This window comes from Vombatus ursinus, unplaced genomic scaffold (assembly GCF_900497805.2).
Source record: "Vombatus ursinus unplaced genomic scaffold, bare-nosed wombat genome assembly UNPS02010788.1, whole genome shotgun sequence".
In the NCBI taxonomy this organism is placed as follows: Eukaryota; Metazoa; Chordata; class Mammalia; order Diprotodontia; family Vombatidae; genus Vombatus; species Vombatus ursinus.
In genome coordinates this window covers 4,791,803-4,812,830 of record NW_020950566.1, presented here as the reverse complement: position 1 = coordinate 4,812,830, position 21,028 = coordinate 4,791,803, and the positions used below count along the sequence as shown (strand labels likewise).

General features: G+C 37.1%; 1 protein-coding gene across 2 annotated transcripts in view; it reads left to right on the top strand.

Moving 5' to 3' along the window:
- The window catches only part of AASS (aminoadipate-semialdehyde synthase), a 74,450-nt gene extending 57,916 nt beyond the window's left edge, over positions 1-16,534 (top strand). For both annotated transcript variants that reach the window (XM_027855177.1, XM_027855179.1), the window contains exons 19-24: positions 981-1,145; positions 4,772-4,867; positions 8,688-8,803; positions 10,335-10,423; positions 13,044-13,220; positions 14,686-16,534. In XM_027855177.1, coding sequence (XP_027710978.1) covers positions 981-1,145; positions 4,772-4,867; positions 8,688-8,803; positions 10,335-10,423; positions 13,044-13,220; positions 14,686-14,804 — 762 coding nt within the window. In that variant the 3' untranslated portion in view covers positions 14,805-16,534. The remainder of the gene's footprint in view (positions 1-980; positions 1,146-4,771; positions 4,868-8,687; positions 8,804-10,334; positions 10,424-13,043; positions 13,221-14,685) is intronic.
- Positions 16,535-21,028: the final 4,494 nt, after the last annotated feature.

The following is a 21,028-nucleotide window of genomic DNA, read 5'->3' as shown; positions in this document are numbered from 1 at the left end:
TGATTATACAAGGAGACAATAGTATAGGCACATACAAGTGGCTAGATAAACAAAGAGAATGGAAAGGATCCCAGAGGGAGTGACTGACAAACTCTGTACATTGAAATCTGCCTATAATTTAATTAATTTTATTTGAAATATTAATTGGTTTTGTGGTTGAAAATTGTTCACAATCAATTACTTTGGAAATGAATTACAATCAATTGCTTTAGTTATTGTTTAAAATTAAAGTAACAATTAATTTCAATGGAAAGAGCACTGGATTTGGAAATAGGAGACTGGAGTCCTAATTCCATTTCCACCGTTTACTATCTCAGTGGTTTGGGGCATGTTATCTGGACTTTATTTTCCTCATCTAGAAAGTGAGGACCACTTAATGTCCCTTCGAGTCCTCGATTTATGGTCCTATCATAATTTAGTTGTAAAACCCAACTATCCAGTGGGTTTTAGAATGACTACTATCTATGTTCCTAAGAGAAGGGAGAAGTGATGGCAGCACCCTGGTAAAAGAAGTAGTGTGTTATAATGGAAAAAGCTTTTAATTGGAGCCTGGAGAATCCTGAGTTCGAATTCTAGTTCGGACACTTGTTAGTTGTATGACCTTTGGCAAATCTTTTAACATCTGCTAGCCTTTGTTTCTTCATTTATAAAATGGAGACCATTATTGCAATATCTAGATCTCAGGGTTGTTGTGAGCGCTTTGTAAAACTTAAAACCTGTTACAAGTAATGTGTTTTGATTAATAAACAATGTGACAAGGGGCAGCTAGGTGGCGCAGTGGATAGAGCACTGGCCCTGAAGTCAGGAGGACCTGAGTTCAAATCCGGCCTCAGACCAAACACTGGTCACCACAAGTCACTTAACCCCAATTGCCTAACAAAAAAAAAAAAAAAAAAAGTGACACCAGTATAGCTTGTGAAATTTGGTAAGTTTATAAATGTTGTTTTTTCTGATTGTTCTTTTTTTTAAATTTTCATCAGGTGATTGAAGCTGGGGGGGCATCTTTTCTTGATTATGTTACCGCCAAGGATTATTTCCCAGGATTAAATTTGGAAGGTTACCCCAATAGAGATAGTACAAAATATGCTGAGATATATGATATTCAGTCTGCTCATACTTTGTTGCGAGGGACTCTGCGATATAAGGTAAGCATGATGATTTAGTCATCAAAGATGTCTACCTGTTGCAGACTGTATACATTTTACTGCTGGTGATGAATTCATGTATTTTATCTACATACAATGTAGTGGGTTGAGTGTCAGCCTGGAAGCCAGGAAGTCCTGGGTCCAAGTCCTCAGGCATATACTGGCTGTAACCTTGGCCAAGTCTTAAACTCTTAGTTCTCCAAACCACTCTAAAAAAATAAGACATTAGGAAGGTGCCAATCTACTTTGGTAGAAGGAGTTTCCTTATGTGGGAGTTCCTTAAGATAAGTCTTCCTGACTCCAGGCTTGGCACTGCATCCACTCTACCACCTTTTTTCTTTAATAGGAGAATCCTAAAGTTTGGTTGCAATAACCCTTTTAAAAGGCCAGCTAGGTAATTCATTGAATAGATGCCAGGCCTGAAATCAGGAAGACCTTCTCTTTTTGAGTTCAAATCTGATCTCAGGCACTAGCTGTGTGACCCTCGACAAGTCACTTAACCATGTTTCACTCAGCTTCCTTATCTGTAAAATAAACTGGAAAAGGAAATGGCAGACCACTCTAGCATCTTTGCTACAAACACCCAAACGAGGTCACAAAGATTCACACACGACAACAAACTCTTTTTAAGGGTTATTAAAATATAAAAACTTTTTACTTGGGGAAAAATTGACATTTATAAGTGGTAAAGAAACTGTCTGCCAGCATTCTTAGTGTTGTATAGCTCTCAACCAGCTGAGTAAGTTACTCATTGATTTAGGGTTTTTTGGCTGATGCTTCTCACCATTTGTAGATGAAGCAAAGTTGACTGTCCCTTTGAATGTTATTTTTCTGAAGGGATAGCATGGAACTTGTCCCTCAATATACTTTGAATCTTTGATCTTCTTGTGATGAGCACACAAAGCATAAGTATAGGCTGCATCTCTTTGACATTTCCTCATCTCTTCGTAGTTCCTGTTCAAGTCTTTCTACTAATCCTGCATAGAATATCCACAGAGTATGCTAGAGGCCTTTCTTTGGTTCTAGTAGAAATGTAAATCCCTTGAAGGCATAGTCTGATAAGTTTTTAATTCTGTATTCCCAACAACAAGCATAGTGCTTTGCACACATTAAGAGATTACTAAATGTTTGTGAATTTCATTGCATTGTATTTTAATATTTAATGGATAAGAATGCAACACTTAGGTATCCATTTGCTATCCCTACTCTCATTTGCTGACTAACCTGCTTCCTTTTTTTGGTCACAATCTCCTTGATGATGTCTTTTATTTTTTCTATTTTTTAGTTAATAAATATTTATTTTCTTTCCCTTCTACTTCCTCCATTGGAAAAAAAAAGAAAAAAAAAAGCCCTTGTAAAAATATTCATAGCTCAACAAAATGCATTCCTGTGGTGGCCCTCTCCAAAAACGCATGTCTCCTGTGATTTGTGTGCCTCACCTCTCTGTCAGGGTTATATGCTTCACATTCTGTCGTTTATCCCATGCATGTCATTTATTTCATTTTCCAAGCATATTAATACCAGGCTACAGTTTTTTTACCCCTACTATCCATCTTTCAGTGTGTAACACAGACTGGATAATTTCACTTCTGTGCAAATGATCCATTCCTACCCCTCTTTCTCCCTCCCTGTATCTTCCCTGCCACCATGCTCAGAGACAAAAAAACAAGGACAGCCTCCTTGAGACCTCTTACAAAAATCAACATTTTATCTGTAATACAAGAACATGGTCTTTCTTTCATGCGGGCTGGGTTAGGATCTGGCTTCATAAATACCAACTCTGAGGTAACAAAAGTGACTGTTTTCAAACTGGTTCAATTTGGAAGACATTCTGTTAAGCACCTACTATAAACAAAACAACACAAGGAACAATGTTAGCAAAGATAAACATTAAATAGCCAAGATCTCAAAGAACTTAATCTTTCACTGGGCAGAGGGAAGGGGAGACAAGGTGCATACCTGGGGTTCTTAAGCCTTTTCTCTTTCACGGACCCCTTTGGCCATCAGCTCACAGACCCCTTCTAAGAATAACGTTTTTAAACACATAAAATAAAATTCATAGAGTTACGATGGAAACCAATTACATTGAAATACAGTTACAAAATATATATATTTTTTAAAGTTCACAGATATTGGTTAAGAACTCCTAGCAAACACAAATACAAGATAATTTCAGGAAGGAAAGAAGTAATCAGGGAACACCTCTCAGATGAGGTGACACATGAGCTTGGAACGCTTCACAATCTTGCTCCAGTCTGCATTTCCAGATTTATTTTAAGGGGCAAAAGGAAAGGAACAAGCATTTAGATGGTACCTTCTATGTGCCAAATGGATAACAACCACCCTGTGAGATAGGTGCTGTTATTATCCCCATTTTATAGTTGAGGAAACTAAAGCAAACAGAAGGTAAGTGACTTGCCCCCTGAGTCACACAGCTAGTTTCCAAGGCTGCATTTGAACTCGTCTTCCTGACTGCAAGCCCATTGCTCTATCTGGGGTGTCATTTAGCGGCCCCTTTCATTCATTTTGTATACCTACCAAACTGACTTGAGTGCTATTTCTCAAACCTGGCATTACATCTCCTATCTCTGTCTATACTGTTCTATATGCCTGGAATTTACTCCTTCCTTACTACTACTTAAAATTCCTAGCTTTCTGGGTTTCAGTTTAGGTTCTCTGACCTATTAATAAGTGGGGAAAAATTATTAAGCATTTACTATGTACCAAGTAGATTTAAACAGAAAAATTGGGACAATCCCTGCCCTCAAGGAGCTTATATTCGAATTGGTAGAGACAACACATAGAAGAAAGTTCAGCTGCAGGCAGATGGAAAGGGCTGGAGGTCCTAAGGGTGCATGTGAGTGGCAAGGCCCAGATTGGGTCCTTAGCTAGTTAATATGCCACTGCATGGGGACACCAGGGCAGACAGGCAGGGCAGATGGCAAGGTCTGGTGGCCTTTCATTTCATCAGAAGGAATGGAGTTTTTGAATCCTATCTCAAAGCTGCTGAGGCAAAAGGGGGAAAGAAAGAGAGGGGAAGACACCCTCAGTGGCAGTGGCTCTTTCCACCACAAGGTCATTGAATTGACCAGAGGAGCACTCAGAGGTATAGGGTACCCCCAGGCATTGTGGTTCTTTCCACTACCCAACTGTCCTGCATGGGCAGCCTTTCCTGGTTTTGCTCTATATTAGTTCTGTCTCTCTCCTCCAATTATGTTTGTACTTACCTGTGTAAATGTTACTTCTCTGCCCCACCCACCCCCAACTCCTGCCCCAAGTAGAAAGTAAGCTTCTTGAGGTCAGGGACTACACTTTTGTTTTGTCTCTGTATATCCAGCGCCCACCTGTGTCAAGGTCTTGCACATAAGAGATGCTTGTTCTTATTGATGAATGAAAATAAACATTCTAAGAAACTGGGAATGGGAGAGAGTACATTCTTGAAATGGGAGACTTGTGCATGTACAAGGAGGTTGGAGACCGGACACTGAGATTCATTCAGGAGATGGAGTGTCGATTTTTTACATTTGTCAAGTTTAGTGGGAATGATGGCAATCTCTTTAAATAATGCTTTCCTTTTCTTTGAAAGGAGAAGCATATCATTCTTTACTCACTCTCTTTTGTTTTAGGGATTTGCCAAAGCTTTGGATGGATTTGTAAAACTGGGCCTAATGAATAGAGATGTACACCCTCTCCTTAGTCCTGAGGCCTCTCCTATCACCTGGGTAAGTATCTGACAAGTTGTGTGTAGGTTTACTGGCTAGATTTCTTTCTCAAAGACCAAGCCTTAAACCCAATTTACTCTGGGACTCATAGACTGGACAACAATAGGTTCCTGCCCAAGCACCACTTCATGATTATTTTTTGGGCCTTCCTTGCTCAGAGTGAATGGAAATAATAACTGCTTATCTTTTGGCCAGCAACCCTGAGTCCCCTCCCAGTTTGATTTTTTTTTTTTTTAATTAAAGGGGCTATGTCTTGACTCACTTCTTAAAGAAGCCTATTGGCTAAATGGGCATTACCTCACTCACAGTGAAAACCTGAAAAGACCTTAGCTTTAAAGGGCCAGGGTCTCCCACTGCATCCTTGGCCATCTCCAATCGTCCTGATGAATATCTAGCCACTGGACCTAGATGGCTTGGAGGAGAAAGTGAGGCTGGTGACCTTGCACAGCCCTCCCTCCTCAAATCAAAGTCAATTGCAAGTCATGTCATCATCTCCCTGATGTCATGGCCCTCTTGAGAATGAAGGACAAACACAACAACAATAACAAGTCTACAACTGGCAGGTCACACTTCTTATGGTCAACAAATTTTTGTCTTTCCTTTGTGTTGATGGTGAAATCAAAACTGAAGTCAAATTGGGGTTTGGGGGTGGACAATGCTTCCAAAAAATTTTAGAAAAAAGTGCAAAACTAACCTTGAATACTTAGTGTGGATAGCAGATTTTCTAACTCCTTTGACATCATGGGAAGATGCTCGTTAGTCCTAGTTTGTAAATTCTAATGTGTCACGTTGCTCCTAACATGGTTCCTATGGTAACCACCTCTCAGTTCTTATGTCTTTCTGGAAGAGATGCATGGAACCTCATATAACTGGAAGCAAATCTTTTCTAGGAGCTTCAGTGATATATTTGCAAAGCTAAATCCTTTACACAGTTATTGGGTGATCATGGAACCAATGACATTGGAGTTCAGTTTCACGATCTTGGTCTGCAGAAATGATGTATATTTTGGGGATTAAAGTGAGACCAGGGGTTTAGGAAGCATTTTCTTTCTCCTTGACTCCCTTTTCCATTTTCCCATCAAATTGGTTGGGCCCATGGACACAGCATAAGAAAGCATTTGATGAAACATGCTTCCTGAAAAATGGACAGTAGTATGTCCCAAGGTCACCATTTCTCTTATTGTGGCCTATTAAATTCCCAAAGTGAAACTTTTATAACCTAGTCTGGTTGTAGTCTCAAATGACGTAGCCAGTTCCTCTGAGATTCAGTTTTTGTTGTGTTTGCAATCCTTTCATGTCTAGGTTTTCTTTTTCCTTCTTTTCTTTCAAAAAGTAATGCCTTTGATTTGCATAACATTCATTTTTTAAAATAGTTCTCCCTACTCACTGGATTTTATTCTTTAAAATTTAAACATCAGACAGAAAAGAATTATATAAAGCAGTTTTTGTTATTTGTTATTATATAGCTGTAGAATATGACAACTGGAAAAATATTAAGATATCATCTAGGCCGTAATTTTCTAGATAAGGAAACTGAGTCCTAGAGAAGGTAAGTGACTCACTCAATGCCTGATTAATTTCAAAGCAAGCTATTGGATTTCTGGTGCCTTTTCACCAAATTCCTCTCTTCACTTTTCCATAGCTGTCTTCTGTGTGTGTGTGTGTGTGTGTGTGTGTGTGTGTGTGTGTATGTGTGAGTTTTTGTGGGGCAAATAAGCAACTTTCAGTTCATAGGCAGTTGCAGCCTAGGGGAACAGCTTCTTAGCTGTTAAGTTTGGTAAGTGGTTGAAGAGCTACGAACATTACTTGTTCTTTTTAATCTTTTACAATTTTTCATGATATCACCTTCATTTCCAAATATCTCTCTCTCTACTGAACAAGTTAGCTAAGCCATCGCTTGTAAAAAACAATTTGAAAAGGGGGAAGAAAAAGTAATTCAGCAAAATGAACTAATACATTGTTTGTGTCCATATGCAGTGTATAAAAATACCTTTACTCTCCCAGCTCTGCAGAGAGGGGAGAGAGGTGCATTTTCACAGCTGGGCCAATGTTAGTCATTATATTAAGCATTCACTTTTGCTTTTTTAATTTTTTATGGGCAGTCTGTAGTTATTGTGTATATTGTTTTCTTGGTTTTGCTTACCGTGAACAACGTTTTATAACCTTTATTCTAAATTTAATCAACAGGGTTATTTCTATTTTTTCTTATTAATTTAAAAAAAATTTTGAACTTAAACATCAAAGGAAGAACGTTTCTATATGTACAGAACATAAAAGAGAATTCTAAATGAAACCATGCTCGTACTGCTAGATTTTGAAAAATAATATAATAAATTCTACTCCTTACTTTCAAAACTCTCACTTATCTGTGCTTCCTTCGGAATTTCTTTCTGTTCTATTCTGAGCATTAAAAAAAAAAAAGTATTGCCGTATACCTTTTTGGTCATGATTATTGCCTATCTTCCCCTTTCCAGTTCCCCTTCCCTCACTTAAAACCAAGAGAAAAGAAGTTAAAAGAAAAAAACACTTAGTAACAAATATGTACACTAAGTAAAATGAATTCATAGAGTGGCCACGTCCAAAAATATGTCTCTTTCTGCAACTTGAGTTTATCACCTTTATGTCTAGAGAAGGGTAACATGCTTTATCATAGATCCTTTTGGTCATTGCATTATTCAGAGTTAAGTCTTTTTTTAAAAATTCTTTTAATTTTTTCCAATTCCAAATTCTCTCCCTCCCTCCAGACCCTCTCCTACCCATTGAGAAAGCAAGCAATATAATATCCATTAAACATATGAAGTCATGCAAAACGTATTTCCATATTAGCCATGGAGTTCTTAAGTCTTCCAAAGTTATTTTTATTTTACAATGTTGTTGTCCTTTTACAAATTGTTCTTCTGGTTCTGTTCACTTTAGTCTAGGTCAGTTCTACAAGAGATTCTCTGAAATTGTCTATCATAATTTCTGATGGCACAATAATATTCCATTACATTTATATGTCACAATTTATTCAGTCATTCCTCAAGTTGTCTAAGAGGCAATTTAAGGTATCCTTTAGATTATAATTCTTTTCTTTTCTTTTCTGTGTCCCCCTTTTAATACCACTTTCATGAGCAGAAAGTTTGTTTTGCTCATATATTCCTACCTTTTCAACAAGACTGGGCATTTTCAACAAGGCTGGCCTTTGCTGCTGGCCACTATAGCAGCTACTGTCTCTGCTCAAAATGGAGGTAGTCTGGGAAGGATTTTGTGGAAGTGGGAAAATATTTGAGGTGAAAGAGCTATAGCTTTGGAACCAGAAGACCTGGGTTCTAGTTCTGATGCTGTCCCTTTTTAGCCATGTGACCCTGGGTAAATCATCTAAATTTTCAGGATCTCTGCTTCATCATCTGGATAAGGGAGATAATAACAATTACCCTACCTACTTCAAAGGAGTATGGTGAAGAATAAATAACATATTTATTGTATGTAACATGTTTTATTAATGGTAAAGTGCTATATAAAATACATGATTATACAGTAATATACTAATTAAATTCTTCTGTAATATATGGTTTAATGTTATAGTTCATTATTTTGTTGTTGAAATACATCTTGACAGTATAGTTCATGGTGTTTTTCCTTCATAAGTTACTTTTTTAAAAACAAAAGAAACACTAATCATTTTATACTTCATACAGATTTTAAGAATTGCATGTTTTTCATATATAAATACTTAAGACTTTTTCAAGTGTGACAGAAGTGCTTGGAATCATTATTCATTGCACTTTTCTAAACTTAAACATTAACTTAGGATTTATACGCTTATTTTTGTGATCAGAAAAAGCTGTTCTGTGAATTAGTTGGGATTTCACCTTCTTCCCCTTATGATGTGCTGAAGGAAGCCATCTACAAGAAACTGGATGGGGATGACACGCAACTGGAGGCAGTGGAATGGTAGGCAGCTTTCTATGCTCTCTCCTGATGCTGGCATTCTTTAGCATGTTCCATTAAAAAAAAAAGTTAGCGTAGAATTTGAGACATTTATTTTCCCTTTGGATTTGCTGTTCCACGTTAGGATGTTTCCCTTGGTCCACCAGGTTTTGTCTCATGATAAATTTGGAGCAAAAAGCAAAAGAAGAGAAATTCATGTATTATAATGCCATTTGGGTTATCAGAATCCCTTTCCTACGTAGTTCCTGAACAATGCCAGCTGAATTCATTTTCAGTTCGATTTATTTCCTTAAATATTTGTTGGTGGCAGATTATGTTCAAGGCCCTGTGCCAGCTTCTCTGTATTGACTCTCTTTAGAGTTTATTGGCATATATCTTAGTTAAAAATCTGGGACAGCACAACTTAGCAGCTGTGTTTAACATGAGCCATCTAAATTCTTAAGATGTCCGTAAGTGGATATTGGATTCAATTACATCAAAGTTTTCTTCCAGCCCTAAATCCTATGATTCTACAAATCCCCAAACAATGCACACTTAGCATTCCTTACTTGTATTCAAGGAGGTACCGAGTAGGCAAATTCTGTTTTAAAGAAAATTATTTCTCCATTCTGGCAAAGGGTTTTTTAAAGCAGTGTCATCCTCTGACTTTTACCACTCAACATAAAAATCAACTAATCTAATCTGACGATCTGTAGTTTGGGTGGAATTGAGAGGTGATATGACATTGTGGATAAAGCACTACACTTGGAAATCAGAAAGACATGGGATTGCATCCAGCTTCTGACATTTACTAGCTTGTGACCTTCAGGAAATCATTTTACTTGACGTTTTTTTTTGCTTCAGATTCCTTATTGATAAAATGAGGTAATAACATCTTCTTCATAGGGTCATTGTAAAGTTCAAAGGAAATAATTTATGTAAATCACTTTGTAAACCTTAAAGCATTCTATTTCTTCAATCCAAACCTATGATTTAATTGGTGGGGGAATTCCCTCTACCAAATGAAGATTGGCAACCATACTAAAAGTTATGGTCTCAGAGAGTTCCCTGGAACGCCACGAGGTTAAGTGACTTGCCCAGGGTCACACAACCACTATGCATCATTTGTTGTTTAGTCATTTTCAGTCATATCTGACTCTTTGTGACCCTATCTGCGATTTTCTTGGCAAAGGTACTGGAATGGTTTTCCATTTCCTTCTCCAGCTCATTTTATAGATGAGGAAACTGAGGCAAACAGGGTCAAGTGACTTGTCCAGGGTCACATAGCTAGCAAGTGTTTGAGGTCAAAGATGAACTCAAGTTTTCCTGACTCCAGACTGGGCACTCTATCCACCATGCCATTTAGCATCCCACTATATGTCATGGGAGACACTTAAACCCAGGTATTACTGACTCCAAGACTGGTTCTGTCCACCAAATGATGTTGCCTCTCAAAGAACTATTTAAGTATCTGTTGCTATTGTTATTGGAGGCATCTTACTAGATGATCTACTTTAGGAAACGAACTAAAGCAGCGTTCTTTGTTTTTGCACAGGTTTGGTTTACTTGGAGATGAAAAGGTCCCTAAAGCAGGGTCCCTCCTGGATGCCTTCTCTAAACATTTAGAGATGAAACTTTCCTATGGTATGAAATATCATGTTTCCTAAATATTTGTAAATGTAGGGCCTAGTAGTCAATCAATAAACATTTATTAAACACCTGCTACCTGCCAGGCATTGTGCTAAGTTTTAGGGATGAAAAAAGAGGCAAAAGACAGTCCCTTGCCCTCAAGGAGCTCACAATCTAATGAGGGAAGCAAACAAATAAGTACAAAGAAGCTATTTATAGGATAAACAGGAAATAATTAAGAAGGGAAAGGCATGAAAATTAAGAGGGATTGGGAAAGACTTCCTGTAGAAGATGGGATTTTAGATGAGATTTGAAGGAAGCCTGGGAAATCGGGAAGCAGAGATGAGGAAAGAGAACATTCCAGGCATGGGGGACAGCCAGAGAAAATGCCCAGAGGCGAGAGATGGAGTTTATTGTTTGTGGAATAGCAAGGGAGCCATTGTCACTGGATTGAAGTGTATGTGGTGGAGAGTAAGGTGTAAGAAGCCTGGAAAGTGGAGGGGAGGACCTAGGTGAAGAAGGGCTTTGAATGCCAAATACAGGATTTTGAATTTTTTTTCCTAGAGGCAGTAGGGAGCCACTAAAATTTATGCAGTAAGGGAATGACATGGTTGGAACAGTACTTTAGGAAAATCACTTTAGCAGGTAAATGGAGGATGAATTGCAGGTGAGGACACTTGAGGAAGGCAGACCCACTAGCAAGCAGGTTATTTCAGTAGTCCCAAGCATGGGTGATGAGGGCCTGCATCAGGGTGGTGGCAGTATCAGAAAAGAGAAGGGGGCATATTCAAGAGATGTTGCAAAGGTGAAATCAACAGGTCGTGGTAAAAGATTGGATATGGGGATGGGGTGAAAGATAGTGAAGAGTTGAGGATAGCATCTAGGTTGTGAGCCTGAGGGACTGGGAGGATGGTATTGCCCTTGACAGTTATAAGAAAGTTAGGAGGAGGAGGAGGAGGAGGAGGAGGAGGAGGAGGAAGGTTTAGGGGGAAAGATAATGAGTTCACTTTTGGACATGTTGAGTTTAAGAAGTTTACTGGACATCTAGTTCAAGATGTCTGAAAGACAGTTGGAGACGTGAGACTGGAGGTCAGCAGAGAGATTGGGACAGAATTAGTAGATTTGAGAATTATCAGCATAGAAATGATAAAGAAATCCATGGGAGCTGATGAGATCACCAAGTGAAGAAGTATAGAGGGAAAAGAGAAGAGGACTCAGGACAGAGCCCTGTGGGATACTTATGGTTAGACAGGTGTTATTTGGATGAAGACCCAGCAAAGGAGACTGAGAAGGAGCAATCTGGTTCATAGGAGAAGAACCAGGAGAAAGCACTGTTCTGAAAACCAATAGAGAAGAAAGGATGATCAACAGTGTCAAAGGCTACAGAGAGGTCAAGAAGAATGAGAACTGAGAAAAGGCCATTGAATTTGACAGTTAAGAGAACATTGATAATTTTGGAGAAAGCAGTTTCAGTGGAATGTTGAGATTGGATGTTGGACTGTAAGGGGTTAAGAAGTTAGTAAGAAGAGAGAAAGGAGAAATACAGTTATCCTTTCCTTCGACATCATGAGGGTTGAGGGTGCAGTGCCTCTAAGAACTGAAAAATCCACGTAAAATTCTTTGGCCTTCCTTTTCTACCAAACAAGAAATCTGATATTTTTTTCTTTTATGTGGTGTTTACAGTACCTTATTTTAAAATTTGGGTTAAGTATTTGCTCATAGGCTCTGTGTCATCTGCTGGCCTTTGCATGTTGGCAAAAGTCCCCCAAAATTCCCATTTTTAATTTCTTATACTGACCTGTGATATATCAAAACTGCGATGGGGAAAGTTGGGATATGGAACTGATAACTGTACCTCTTTGTAGAAAGCCTTTTCAGAGAGTTTAGCCACAAAGGGCAGAGGATATATATATATATATATACATATATTTATATAGGACAATAGTGGGGATGGATGGGTATTTGTCAGAGGTATTGTAGGGGAGATTATTGCCTTGGGTAAGACTTTCTTAAAAGAGTTTCACTGACTGAAATTTCCATTCATTCAGCAATGACAAGTATTTATTAGACTCCTGTTAAATGTCAGCCATTATGCTAAGTGCTGAGAGTGAAAAATTAAAAATGAAACATTCCATATCCTTAAGCTTAAATACTAATGAGGTAGAGAGAAATACAATATGTACACAGATACATAAATATGAAGCAAATATAAAGTAAATACAAGTAATTTTGTGGTTGGGGATAAGAACTTAAAACTGAGAAGATCATGAATTGAACACACATGTTAGGGAGACTCTCAAAAGGATATGTGACGAATGCCTATTTGAATCTGTGGCCATGCTGTTCTGACATTGAATTGATTGTCTCCTCTGGATAAAATCAAATGGGTGGAAGATGAGTTTTCAGTTCAGAGAGTTTTCACTTCCTTAATGGGCTAAAAGAGCAATACTTTTATAATTTAATAATTTATAATTTATATTTTTATAATTTTATAATATTTGTTGAGGTAAGAAGAGAAGGAAAGCCAAAGGGGCAAAAGACAAATTGTCCACTGAACCCTTTAGAAAAATGCCAAAGTTAAGTTGTGAAATGAAAGATATAGAAGATTTAAATGGGGTTTTCTTTTGCTTTTAAGGTCCTGGAGAAAGAGATATGATTGTAATGAGAGACAGTTTTGGAATACGGCATCCTTCTGGTCATTTAGAACACAAAACTGTTGATCTTGTGGTATATGGTGAGGTCGATGGATTTTCAGCCATGGCCAAGACTGTCGGTTTGCCAGCAGCCATGGCCTCTAAGATGATCCTGAATGGTAAGCAGTATTCATTGTATGCTTGAATCAGATGTGACATACCTCTTTTCTTTTTCTTTTCTTTTTTTCAATTACCTTCTGCTACTCATTTGCTGGGCTCCTGTCCATTATTTACCAAGTAAAACACCAAAGTTACACATTCAAATCATTGAGGAGTTTCAGAGGAACCAAGAATTATACACTGTTAGATAATTTTTGTAGTAATTACCTGCTTTATCAACTCAGTGTTAGTGATTAAAAAACCGTAGCAGTAGACATTAATATTTCCTTTCCTTTCATCATATTGGTTAGTTTTGCTGAACTGTTCCCCTCCCTTTTATTCTTTGTTATAATGCATATTTTCATTTGTTTTGATTTTAGAGGGGAGAGGAGAGAATATGGTAGGTGGTGTAAAAACAAAAGATATCAATAAAAATATTTTTAAAAGCCAAAAGATTTCATTCCCTTTTCACCCTACCCCATACAAGATCATTCAATTAGTTAAGCAATCATGAATCGAATATCTACTATAAAACAATAACTGACTTATATAATGCTTTAACATTTACAAAATATTTTCTTTATGACCTACCTGTAGCTTAGGTAGTTTATTGTTTATTTGGGTTTTTTTTATAGATAAGAAAACTGAGCTTTCAAAAGTTTGAGTTATTTGCCTGTTGATATATAACTAGGTAATATCAGAACAGAACACAGGTTTTCTGATTCTATGTTCTGCATTCATCCCACTACACCATATACTATGTAAATTCTCTAGATGGATACCTAAGAAATTGAGGATATGTTCCTCATCTCCCCATAAGGTCTTCAAATGTCAAACTCTAGAGGGAAGCAAGTATCAGCAAGTACTTTACAGGGTCATGCTAATTGTGTAGGTGACTGCTTATTGAATTTGGTAAAGAAGTAATCAGGAATAGCATCACCAAAGAAGTGTTTATTAAGCTTAACTAAAATAAAGTAAAATTGATTATTTTTCCTCCCAGCTATCTCAGTAGATGATCATTTAATGATGTATGGAGTCACTGAAGGGCATTCTCAAAGGGGCCAAAATAACCAGACTGACTATGTCATTAGCACAGGGCCTAACACATAGTAGGTGCTTAATAAAAATGCTTGTTTCCTTCCCTCCCTTGTTCCCTTTTCTGTATGGATCATCTTAAGGAGCAATTTTGATTGATGAGAGAGTGAGTTATCCTGTCAGTTGCTGACTGTTTAACCTACGACTGCTCTGACCAGTCACATGGATAGGTCTAGCCAAAGTTCCTATTGCCTCAAATCAGTCACCTGAAAGTCCCAGTATTTAGTTTGCCACTGTGGAATTTACTGGGCAATACCGAAACAACTCTTTAATTATCAGGCATTCAATAGTTCATCAACTTTGAATTTTAGCAGAAGAGTGCTTTCTTTATATAGGTTCTTCCCTTTGTTCCCCAAAATATTAATTAAACATTTATTTTTTTTCTTTCAGATGAAATTAAGGCAAAAGGCTTGATTGGGCCCTTTACAAAGGAGATCTATGGACCAATATTGAAGCGTATTAAAGAAGAAGGCATTATATGCACAACTCAAAGCACCATTAAGCAGTGATTGGGAATAACCATGTAATTATAGCTATCGACAACAAAACTAGCCAAAGAGTCCCAAACTTTTGTGCCATAACCATGCTTCCCAATGTACTGGTATAATGCACAATGACATATTTTTGAGTGAAATGAATAATATTTATGAAAATGTAATTCTATTTTTCATAATAATTCTTTGGTACATGAGATTCCACTAATTGAAAAAGAATTTAATTTTTTAACCACATATTTCTTCCTGTGTGTATATAAAAGTGAAGATAAACAGGTTCTTCATTATTTATTGTTTATTTTTGCTTCATATCTTAGGAATTCATTTCTCTAAGTTTATGAGCATAGATTCTTTCAGTGGAATTTTTAGCCAGAAAATTTTTCCTGTTTGCAACCATATTTTTATATTTTTTTCAAGTCAGCAGAGTTGGTTTTAGATTGCTTTATCTGAACCTATCTATGAAACTTTTAGATAATGACATTTTATTTTCCTTTTAAAACTTTATATTCTCAGTATAAGCATCCCCTATTGTGGTGTAGGTAAGGAGACAGAGCCAGAGGAAGGTCAGGGGATTTCTCAAAGTCAAGCAACTGTTTAGTGGCAGAGCCATACTGGAATTCATGTCTCATGGCTTCTAGTCCCTACTCTTTCCTTTCCTCCATTATGCCTGACCCTGGAATGTTTCATTATGGCCAATTCTTTGCTCAGTATAATTTATAATGCAACTATTAATGTTTAGATTTTATTAATTAGCCACAATACAGTAAAGATGCAGTAAAGAGGGCATTCTAAGATGCACAATTTCAACCATCCAAGAAAATGAAGTTCTTATTTTGTGGCTTTCCATCTCCCTTTCCTTCTCAGTGCTTGCTATGATGGGGCATTCTATTTTAATTCCTATCAACACACTTTTTCCTTCTCTTAATGCTGTGCATTAATTTTAAAAGGAGGCTTTTATCAGGCTTATTTTGATGGAGTGTGTGTAATTGGTTGCCAACTGGTTGAGAGGTGTAACTTTCTTTACATTTTTATCCTGTGGTGGAAGATTTCTTGGACCTCTTGTGGGAGTACATTTGTCATCAAAAAGATTAGCACCTAAGGTTGCTTGGATGGAAAGCCAAAGATAAATATGGAGAAATAAATTAAATGCAAAATGAATGAAGAAAGAATGATTTGTTTAATAGACCTGTTTCTTATTTACATACTTAGATGGCCTGGATTCAACTTTTACATCACTCATTTTAATTTTCAGAATTTCTGTGTTCACTTTAGTATTTAGTATTATTTCATTTCAATCAATTTTTTTCTAGACATATTTTAGGTTAGTTAGATATGTCATTATTGTTAAGGGAAATGATGCCTCTCATGTTAGAATTTTTAAAACCATATCCATCAGTGAAACTTTTTTTAAAAATTAAATCTAGTTCCTTTATTCCTGAGTTCAAATACGTTATAAGGGGAAGGGAACAGCAGTTTATTGATTATTAGCTTTCTCTTCTAAACTATAGGCATGAACACCACCACATATCTGTTCTCTCAAAAACCAACAAAAGTACTGATTTTAAAACTTTTTAGTTGATAATTTGAATTTGTTCAAGATAGAAAAAGCTTTTTTTTTTTAAACCTAAATACCATTTGTTGTTGAGCATCTTGTTTGAAGAGACAATTTGCATAAGTGGAGCATGTAAAGATGACAATGAGGTTGTACTTTGCCATGAAAATAAATGTCTTTGAAATTTAATACATATCTGAGTTCTCTTTTATTTCTCAGAAATATTGATTGTTTGAGTAAAAGAGTTTATGGAAGAGTTTTGATAGAAAATATTTGGTCTGGATTATGATTGTTAAAGTATATAATAAGTAAAAATGCAAAAAAATTGAAAAAGTATTCATAAATGTAGCTCTTTAAGTGAGCTCTAAAATAAAATTTTTAGCGATATGACATCACTAGATGCCAGTCCACTAGACTTGCAGATTGGAAAAATTCTCTAGAATACTGTTTTTCCAAACCAAATTCTATTGAGCAATGGTAAAATATTTTTATATCAGATTGATAGGAACTGAGAACCAGGGAGAATTGTGGTGGAAGGGAGGGGACTCCTAGGTTTTAAGAAGAAAGGACTTTTGGAAGTAAAAGTTGACCTAGGAGGTAGCTGGAAAACTCTGTTCTAGAACTAATTTGATCTCTCCAACTGGAAAAGGACCGTATCGAAAGCATGCATAGCTCTAAAATTCTTGGGAAAACGTGATGTTACTCTGTGTATTTGTTACCCGTTGCAGTGTTTAATAAAATTCAGCATTTCCTTTATAGCAAAGTCTTTGGGCCTTCCAAATTATTTTGATATAATGAAATTTGTTTATAATAAATACATTGCCAGAATTCCAGCACCTAGTGGCATATAATAGACAACTTAAATCCTTGTTGATTGATTAAAAAATCACATATCTTGGTTTCACAACAGAATCCTGCTGACTCCCAGCCTCTGTAGAGCAAATTAGCAAGGGAAAAGAAATGCTATCATAGACACACTTTCCCTATCACTCCTCTGCTCTGCCAAGTACTTGTGTTGTTATGATTTTATACGATCTCTTCTATAGTGCACAATGAAGTTAACTTTCATAGTTTTTTTAGTAGTTTCATAGTTTCTTTGTGTAGTTCTTGGGCCCAAGGAGTCCTTTGACCCCTTTCAATATCTCTGCCACCATGACTGACAAAGCAAAAGGACCAGAGGGCTGAAGGCCACTTTATATATTCATTTATTTCTTAAGTTATTTGTGAGTGATTTGACAATATATGTGGAGTTTTGATTTGAGCAGACAATAATGGTTAGGATCTTTGAAAAGAGGTGAATTGAAGGGTAATTTCTTAATGTTAAGTGATATTGTATCTTGATAACTATTTCATTTGTCTCAGGGACAGTTTTGTTATTGTTGTTTTAAACCTGAACTATTTCAGATTGTTTCTTTGCTTCTTTGCGAACCTTAAAGTACTATATAAATACATTATGTAAAATTTTAAGTTCCTAACCTGTATCTCCAAACTCTGTTCCTCACCACCCACACATTCTGTAACCTCTTATAAACTTCTTGTCTCAAACGTTCTGTTGAAGCTGTTCTTTGGAAAGCAACCATATTATTGACGAATCTGCACCGTGCCCCTCCACACTCCCAGTTTTTATCCCCTTGGACCTTTGCATCATTTGATACTTTACCACCCCTATCTTGATATTTTCTTTTGCGCCTTCCATGATGCTTACACAATCCTGGTTTTTCTTCTATATCCTGAATTATTCTTCCTTCATTGGAAGTTTCCCTTCCCCCTGCCTACCCACTCACTCAATGTTTCCCAAGGTTTTCCCCTTGATCTTTTGCTTTTTTTTTTCATTTAGTTTCAGTTGTCACTTCTATAATTTGACATCAATGTTGTGTGTATCTTTGGTACTAACCCCTCTCCCAAACACCAGTCTTGCTTGTCAAACTGTCTTCTAAACAGCATCATCACTTTAACATTCAACTCAACATGTCTAAAATTGATCATTTCTCTCCAAGCTATCTTTCCACCCTAATTTCCTCTTTTGATTAATATCACCTTTCTTTCAGTTACTCAATTTTGAAACCTTGAACACTTCTTCATTCTTGCCTTCATTGCTTTTTTCTTTTCACAACATCAAAAGCATTCAATTAAGATATTAAAGAAGTGAAAATAAAAAGGGAGATAATTGAGCAAAAGAGTCATTCTCTATTCCCTATATATGGACAGATGCAAACACTTGCAAGGCTCATAGGAGAAGGAGTAGTATATATCTAGGTTTTCTCATTTCTCTATTGATTCTCCCAGTATATTCAGAAAGACACACATTTACCTCAGAAATCAAAATGTCCGTAGTGTAAGTTTATAAGGTTCAGTGCATTCTCTTTGTAAAGTTCTCTTTTTTTTTTTGGTTGAGGCAATCAGGGTTAAGTGATTTGCCCAAGCTCACACAGCTAGTACGTGTTAAGTGTTTGGTCTGAGGCCAGATTTGAACCCAGGTCCTCCTGACTTCAAGGCTGGTGCTCTATCCACTGCACCATCTAGCTGCCCCTCCTTGTGAAGTTCTAATGGAGCTTATTGAGGACAGGCTATACTGTCTTGACTTCCAGGCTCTACCAATCACCAGTCATGCAGATTCATTCTTTGTAACATCTCACATCTATCCCTCTTTTTCCACTCTGACTGCAAGCACTCTAGTTCAAATATCATTTGCTGGATTCCTACATTTGTCTCATAGCTAACACCTCAGCCCTCAGTCTCTAAATCTTTTGAAAATACTTCTTTGATCATATTAGTCCTTTGTTTAAAACAAAACAAAACTTTAATTCTCCCCTCTCTCCTTCCCTGCCACAGAAAATACAAATTCCTTAGTCATGCACTTAAGGGCTATCACAATACAATTCCAGGTAGAATAATTCATTCAACATACCTTTATTGAGCACCTACTACTTTCGTTAAAAGTTGTATATGTCATACCAAGGTGAATGTCATATTCCTTACTTTCACTGAACTTAAAGTATAGGAGTTAAGATAATTACATAAATAATAATAAGGAAAGGTCCAACGTTAAGACAGACAGAGAGAAAGAGAGAGAGATGCAAAGTACTATGCAAGATACCTGGGAGAGAGATCACTCCCAAATAGGATGATGATGACAGTTATCACTGAAATCAAAGGATCACAGATTTAGAACTGTAAGGGGCTTTAGGAGTAGCTAGGTGGTGCAGTGGATAGAGTGCACGGCTTGGAGTCAGGAAGGCCTGAGTTCAAATGTGGCCTCAGACTTAGTAGCTTCATGACCCTGGGTAAGTCACTTAACCTTGCTTGCCTCAGTTTCCTCATCTGTAAAATGATCTGGTGAAGAAAATGGCAAACCACTCCAGTATCTTTGCCAGGAAAATCCCAAAAGGGGTCACAAAAAGTCAGACACAACTGAAACAACAACAACAAGGGACTCTAGTCCAAGCCCAAGTTCACTGCCCTTTCCACTGCAACAGGCTTCTTCACTATGTTAGTTAGAGCTGGGTCTAGAAAGGCAAAGCTATGAAGGGTCTAGCACAAAGGCTGGAAAAGACCATATTTAGGAAGTGGCATTACTGGAATAGATGTATTCAGGGGTGAAAACAGTGGGAAGAAAAAAAAATAGGACTTGGAAGAGAACTGGGGAAAGTCACCACCTTTGTTGACTTTGCTTTTTAATCAATTCTGCTAACCTTTCCATTTTATGGGTAAGCTCATCCTACATGTGCTTAATTGTGTTTTTTCCTTTTATTCCATTCTTATACTTTTTCTTCTCTGCATTGCTCACTCCCTCATTATTACAGGTTCTTACACTTTTTTTAAACTTTCTCCTTTCCACTCTCTCTTTAACTTTATGATATGTTTTGTGTATGACTAATCTGTCCCCGACTCTACTCTTACTCTGATATTTCCCTTTCTCCTCTTCTTGTTTTTATCTCTATCTCTGTGGAGTTGAATGTATTCTAACACTAAACTCTTTATGAGTGTATATCCATCAATCAATCCACATTTATTAAATGCCTACTATGTGCCAGGCAATGTGCTAAATATTGGCAATACAAAAATAGGCAAAAAACAGCCCCTACCCTCAAGGAGCTTACAATCTAATTGGGGAATAAAACACACAAATATATACAAGAGAGCTACACTCAGGATAAATAGGAAATAACTACCAGAGTGAAGGCACTGGATTTAAGAAGGGCTGGGGAAAGCTTCCTGTAGAAGGTGGGATTTTAGTTGGGACTTAAAGGAATCCAGGGAAGTCAGCAGCTACAGTGAGGAAGGGAGAACATTCCAGGTGCCGGGATCAGCCAGAGAAAACGTCTGTAGCCAAGAGATTAATTGTCTTGTTTATGGAGCAGCAAGGAGGCCAGCATCACTGGATCAAAGAGTGCTAAGGAGTAAGATGTAAAAAGACTGTAAAGGTAGGAGGGGTCTAGGTTATGAAGGGCTTTGAATGCCAAACAGAGCATTTTGTATTTGCTCCTGGAGGCAATAGGAAGCCACTGGAATTTACTGAGTAGTGGGGTGACATGATTGGATCTAAGTTTTAGGAAAATCACTTGAGTGGCATGTGTGTGTTTTATCTTCCTCGGATCAGTTTAGATGAAAGTGAAGTTTAAGTTATGATTGTTCCTCATATTCCTTCCATATTTGAATAGATAGATAGAAAAATTAGATATGATAG